This window comes from Prionailurus bengalensis, chromosome B2 (assembly GCF_016509475.1).
Source record: "Prionailurus bengalensis isolate Pbe53 chromosome B2, Fcat_Pben_1.1_paternal_pri, whole genome shotgun sequence".
NCBI lineage: Eukaryota > Metazoa > Chordata > Mammalia > Carnivora > Felidae > Prionailurus > Prionailurus bengalensis.
In genome coordinates, this window is record NC_057349.1 from 4,217,935 (window position 1) to 4,224,445 (window position 6,511).

Sequence of the window (6,511 nt, forward strand, 5' to 3'; positions counted from 1 at the left end):
GTCCGGGCTTCTCCGGGGACCGAGGTGCTCTGTCCTTTTCCCAGGCCTCCCCTTATGGGCACTCACTGTGCTCTCTGCTCTGTAACCAACCAGCACTACAGCCTAGAATTAGAGAGAGACAGGGAGATCTCCCCCCCTTCCAGGGCAGATCCCGACAGGGAATCCTTTCAGGCCACAGCTGGAGGTGCAGGGGGAGGTGGGTAGGGGTAGGGGGGGGACACGTCAGGGATCCTCTTGCCCCAGGTCCCACACCAAACCCTCCTGTATCGAAGGCAGAGCCCGGCTCAGTGGCGGCCCCGTCCTCAGAAAATTCTGTCTTGCCAATCTGTTACTCATGGATTGAGATGCCGTCAACAGGCAGACAGCACCTTTCTTAAAACACACGTTCTAAAATCCATTTTGAAACAACAACAAAAAACCATTTTTTTTTTCTGCTTTCACATGGATTGTCTTAGACTAAAGCTTTCCTCTTATCTGTCTGAAATGGCTGGTCTTCGGAGGTCACAAACCCATTCCAGCCTCCTCTGTGCCACTGAGTTCCCTAAAGCTGGGTTCTTGGCCTGCGTTTGGTCTGCAAGTCTGATCTAAGGAGAGACCATTTGGCCAGCTGCTTTGCTTTGCTAATAACAATAGTTTGCAAGTTCCTGGTGGAGAATGAAGAAATGACGTGTATGTCTCAGCAACTCTCACATGTTAATGAAAATTCAGAATATTTCCAGCACCTGTGGGAATAAGGTGAACCATAGCTCAGAGGAAAAAAAGATAGTTTCAATACTTATATTAATAAAAAGCATAAATACAGGCAGTTCTTCAGGTGGTATGAAATCTTAAAAATGACAACGCAAGGCGATCTTAAGAAATGGGGAAAATCATGATTTTTCCATAATATTTGAACATTTTTATCTAGACATTTAAAAACTCCCTTCACTCTCTATTATAATTATGGAAGGAAGTGAAAAAAATATTTAGGAAGTTGTAATTTAAAATATTAAGGAACACCTGGGTGGCTTAGTCGGTTAAGGCTCCAACTCTTGGTTTCGGTTCAGGTCATGATCTCTCAACTCGGGAGATCGAGGCCCGCATCGGGCTCTGCGACACCACAGAGCTTGCTTGGGATGCTCTGTCTCCCTCTGTCGCTGCCCCTCCCCCATTCATACTCTGTCTCAAAGATAAACATTAAAAAAAAAAGAATATTTTAAAAAATACAATACAATATGAAAACAATGAGAAAGTGTCATTTCTTTTTCAAAAACTTACTGAAAGAAGTTGAACAGTGGTCGCCGCTTTCTGGTCCTGTAACTTAGGATACAGAGTAAGCGTCTTTTCTGTGCCTTGCTGAATCATCATGTCTCTTTCTAAATCCGGATCAGCTTCCAACATGTTATTCTTTGTATTTTCAATGTTGTGAAATCCCTTTGAGAATCCCTGTCGTACGAAGTGTTTTGCCAGTCACTTTCTCTGGAACGGCTTCATCCTTTTCGACACAAACACTTTCTAATTTAGGTCCTCAAGTTCGCCGTCCCCGAGTTCCTCTGCTAGTCTCCATTGTGACGGCGCCAGCCGCCCTACTGCTGGCTCTTTCTTCTAGAATGCCATTTATATTCCACTCGAATTCCACTGGTAGGGCTATTACTTTCCTTTTTTTTTTGTTATACTTTCATCTTGGTGGCTAACTCTTTTGATTATCATTTTTTGTCGGGCACAATGATCACTGGGAGACAGAGCGGCAACTAAAAGTACATGCTTTCTATTTGTGCACAGACAGGGTAACGTGCACTGTCCAGGGACAACACATTTTACAATAAGTGACAGGATAAGTCACATGATAGATCACGACGCACATCTGTTATTTGTACAGTGACTTGTGAACTGAAGATCCACCAATGAAGTTTGTCATTTAGACAGTGACTCACTAAATGTGAGTTGAAATGTGAACTGTGTTGTCGGGCAGTTGGTGGTGTTTAACTGAACTATGGAAACTGATCGTTTCTCGGCCTTTTGGCTAAGATCAAGTTGTGAACTGTGGAAACTGAGATTCATTTCTATCAAAACCACGCACTGTGAGAAGTGTCTTTGTGAAGGAAGCACTCCCCTAAAGAAGCTAGGAGAAATCACAATAAAATGAATCCGTGGAAGGTGAAGTGGTAAATGATGGAAAGCCTAGAAGAAAATAATTGGGAAAAAGAAAAATGGAACTGGTTTTAAATTTTTCATTACAGTAAAATTATAATAAATGCAAAAGGTAAAGAAATCACAAATATGGGTACCTGGGTCGCTCAGTCGGCTAAGCATCTGACTCTCGATTGTGGCTCAGGTCATGATCTCACAGTTCATGGATTCAAGGTCCACTCCGGGCTCTGCGCTGACAGTGCGGAGCCTGCTTGGGATTCCCTCTCTTTCCCTCTTTCTCTGCCCCTCCCCCACTCACAGTCTCCCTCCCTCTCTCTCTCTCTCAAAATAAATGAACTTAAAAAAAACAAAAGGAACAATGAAGTTCTCAGGGAAGGTGTTTCTTACTCTCAGAGACCCAGTAAAATAGTGCGTCTCTTCTAGCCTTTACTTCGTCCCATCTGCATGAACACTTGGACCCGGAACCAGCATGAGGATTGAGTCAGGGTGTAAAGAGCTGAGGTGATCAGGGCGACGGAGCCAGCACTCTGATCATCCCACTCCTGAAATTTCTGTGCCTTTGGGCATTGTGATCAGCGACATCATTACGTCAACTTGTTCATTGGGTGCTTCCTGTTATTTGGGGCCAAAACATAACCTGAGGTGAAAGCTGAGTCAGGTTTGGTCTGAAAAGAGCTGTTTTTATTAACATTCTTACTTTCCTTTTGCCCACATAACCCTGAGGGACTTTGGGTAAATCAGGGTAGCCTGTAGAGTGGTCACACAGTTGACAGGGGATGTGGGAGCTATGTGCTGTCTGCTGTTTCCCAGTCTTACTGGGGCGACTGGGATCCCTGATGAGACACACTGTTGCTCCTCACTTCGTGGGCACAGATGTTCCATGTCTGTTCCCTGAGGACCCCCCACTAAGGCATGCAAGGATCTCTACCAAGGCAGTTTCACTGTGCACATAGGTGTGGGACGCTTCATTTTATAGGATTTTCTAGGATTTTACCGCCTGCTAATTTTTTTTGTCAAGTGGTACTAAAGTTTATCTCATGCAAAGAAATATATACCTATATATTTATGTTTAAAAACATATTTAAATCATAAAAATGATAGAAGTTGAGGATTTGAGCCAAACCACAGGTTCACTGGAAGTCATTTGGTCCCTTCTTAAGGTTGTTAAACTCAACTTTAATACTTGGCCTCCTCTGAGAGGCCAGAGGAGCCAGGAGGAGACAAACACCATTTAATGATCAACCCTACAACAGAACAAGTGATAACGTGTAGAAAAACAAGGTCAAAAGGGAAGCGATTCAGTTAAGTTAGTTTCCCAGTCAGTTGTGTAGTATCTAACTGCTCAGTCGAGGTGGAGTGCACACCCCTAATTCAGAGGAGATGAGCGGCTCTGAAAAGAGCCTTTGGGGTTCGGTAAGAGGGTGCTTACTTGGCGAGTCTACTTGGAGCTGGTGTACTTGGTGACGGCCTTGGTGCCCTCGGACACGGCGTGCTTGGCCAGCTCCCCGGGCAGCAGCAGGCGCACGGCCGTCTGGATCTCCCGGGACGTGATGGTCGAGCGCTTGTTGTAGTGCGCCAGACGCGACGCCTCGCCCGCGATGCGCTCGAAGATGTCAGTGACGAAAGAGTTCATGATGCTCATGGCCTTGGACGAGATGCCGGTGTCGGGGTGCACCTGCTTCAGCACCTTGTAGATATAAATGGAATAGCTCTCCTTGCGACACCGCTTGCGCTTCTTGCCTTCCTTCTTCTGGGTTTTGGTTACAGCTTTCTTGAAGCCCTTCTTGGAAATGGTCGTGCTTTTGGAGGTCAGCTCCGGCATGGCGGGTGCACAGCTCTCTAACGCTACAGCTCTACAGTTATGGCTCTAACGGCTCCAAACCCATGTCAAGTAAGCCAACAGGTTCGGGGCTGGGCCGACTGGTATTTATAGGCACAGTGCTGACATGACGTACAGAGCAGACACCACCTGATTGGATATCGGGTGGTGGCGTGAATGTAAATGAGGTGATTCTGGCGAGGCTTCCGATTGGGTAGATGACCATCAGCCAATCAGATAGCAAATCACAACCTCCCAGCAGGCTATAAATAGGCCGAGTAGCGGTCTCTTCAGCAACAGCTTTTCTGCCATCCGTCGGACTAGCTATGTCTGGGCGAGGGAAGCAGGGCGGCAAGGCTCGCGCCAAGGCCAAGTCCAGGTCTTTTAAGGCCGGGCTGCAGTTCCCGGTGGGTCGCGTCCACCGCCTGCTCCGCAAGGGCAACTACGCGGAGCGGGTGGGGGCCGGCGCGCCGGTGTACCTGGCGGCCGTGCTGGAGTACCTGACGGCTGAGATCCTGGAGCTGGCGGGCAACGCGGCCCGCGACAACAAGAAGACGCGCATCATCCCGCGCCACCTGCAGCTGGCCATCCGCAACGACGAGGAGCTCAACAAGCTGTTGGGCCGCGTCACTATCGCCCAGGGCGGCGTCCTGCCCAACATCCAGGCCGTGCTGCTGCCCAAGAAGACCGAGAGCCACCGCCACAAAGCCCAGAACAAATAATTTCCAAGCCGTGAATCCTAGCGAGTGTGACCTGAACCGTTTGCAGAAAAAAACCAAAGGCTCTTTTCAGAGCCACTCAGATGGTCAATGGAGGCTGTGCATGAAATGGCAAAGGTTAGAACTGCGCCTCTCCAGGAATAGGCAGCCGTGTACCTATATCCATATATGAGGAGTCTTAGGTTACAGCATTTGAGACCTGTTTCTCGGTTCTATGAACCGGTCCTTTGAGAGTTTTAGCGGAAACTTTCCTAGGAAGCTGACCTGAGTTGAGTCCCCACATCTTGGCATCCGTGGGAGGAGGGGCTGACTCCCAATTAGTTAAGCATTATAACCACCACTTGGTTTCTGTGTTAATGTAAACAGACGGGTTTCATGCTAATACCACAGTGAGTTAAGGGCTCTTAAGTGGTTGGGGAAGAACAAACAGGAGGTGTAAGCTTGCAGCTCCCACGTGGCAGTCCGGCAGCACGTCGTTAATATTCAGTATCCTGAAATCTTTATATTGAAACAAAAGTGATGTTAACCTTCAAATTTGGTGAAGGGGCGTTTGAGCGGCTTCACACATGCCTACTAAAAAGCCCTAGAGGGGCACCTGGGCGGCTCAGTCCACTATGAGTCTGGCTCTTCCTTTGGGCTTAGATCATGACCTCCCATGATCAAGCCCCGCCTTGGGCTCTGTGGGGACAGCTTGGTGCCTGTTTGGGATTCTCTTTCCCTCTGCCCCTCCCCTGCTTGCATGCACACGTTCCTGTTCTCTCTCAGATATTAAAAAAAAACATTTTAGGGGCACCTGTGTGGCTCAGGCAGTTGACCGTCGGACTTCGGCTCAGGTCGTGATTTCGAGGTTCATTAGTTCAAGTCTCACATCAGGCTCACTGCTGTCAGCCTGTCAGTGCAGAGCCCGCTTGGGATCCTCTGTCCGCCTCTCTCTGCCCCTCCCCTGCTTGCACTCTTTCAAAAGTAAACATTAAAAAACAAACAAACAAACAAAAAAAAACCCTAAAATCATTCCTTAAAATGTAGAACAGCGTAGATCTTGAAACAAAGCTTTGGTGTACCCTGGGTGATGGAGAGATGACTGTCAGTCTCATAAGAAGAAAATGTGACAAGGTCTATCAACTTTGAAATTACTAAAAATTTTTCATCAAGCTCTTCAAAATTTTAACTACAAAAACAAAATTTTGGTTGATTTATACTGTGAACACTAACAAATTGGAACGCAAATGAACATTTAGACTCAAATACAAAGTTACAAAATACAAATTACAAAATATTGAGCAGTCTACCTTATCTAAAAGAAAAAAGTTTTCATTGGTTTTCTAAAAAATAAAAAGCCATTTCTAGACACTTGAGATCAACACATAAGATATGTATAGAAGCAGTTATGAAGGAAGGTATAAACTCTAAGAAGTTGAAAAATGAGAATAAAGTACATAATATATTGATGAGGGAAAATCAGATTATGAAAGAATCCTGTCGAATTTGTGTACAAAAATATCAATACGTGCAATCGGGGAGGGTACAAAGATTTTAAAGACTGAAAAATCGCACGGATACATTGAACAAAATGAGATGATGTTTAGAACATAGCAGTTAGGGGGAGTTAAGATGGCATAGTAGTAAGGGGACCCTGAGCTTGTTCTGTCCCCGGAGCACAGCTAGATCAACATCAAACCATTTTGAACACCTAGAGGATTGATCTGGGCATTAACACTACAATCTGCAGAATCTGAACGAGAGCGAGAGAGGCAGGTACGCAGTGCAGAGAGGTGAACTGGGGGACAGAAAAGCCAAGGTGCCGCGGAGGGCAGGGAGCCTTTTTTGCAGAGACCGGACAGAG

The 6,511-nt window shown here is 46.4% G+C and overlaps 2 protein-coding genes across 2 annotated transcripts in view; one reads left to right on the forward strand and one right to left on the reverse strand.

The window, feature by feature from the left end:
* Nucleotides 1-4,016, reverse strand: part of LOC122490296 (histone H2B type 1-A) — a 348,434-nt gene extending 344,418 nt beyond the window's left edge. The window contains exon 1 of the mRNA XM_043592906.1: nucleotides 3,560-4,016. Coding sequence (XP_043448841.1) covers nucleotides 3,569-3,952 — 384 coding nt within the window. The 5' untranslated portion in view covers nucleotides 3,953-4,016 and the 3' untranslated portion in view covers nucleotides 3,560-3,568. The remainder of the gene's footprint in view (nucleotides 1-3,559) is intronic.
* Nucleotides 4,017-4,247: 231 nt separating this feature from the next.
* Nucleotides 4,248-4,820, forward strand: LOC122489148 (histone H2A-IV-like). The gene has a single exon (XM_043590662.1). It carries the CDS (start codon nucleotides 4,276-4,278, stop codon nucleotides 4,669-4,671), a length of 396 nt encoding a protein of 131 aa, XP_043446597.1. The 5' UTR covers nucleotides 4,248-4,275; the 3' UTR covers nucleotides 4,672-4,820.
* Nucleotides 4,821-6,511: the final 1,691 nt, after the last annotated feature.

What these genes read in the sequence shown, in the direction of transcription:
- LOC122489148 (XM_043590662.1), top strand. Translation starts at nt 4,276, where the DNA reads ATGTCTGGGCGAGGGAAGCAGGGCGGCAAGGCTCGCGCCAAGGCCAAG.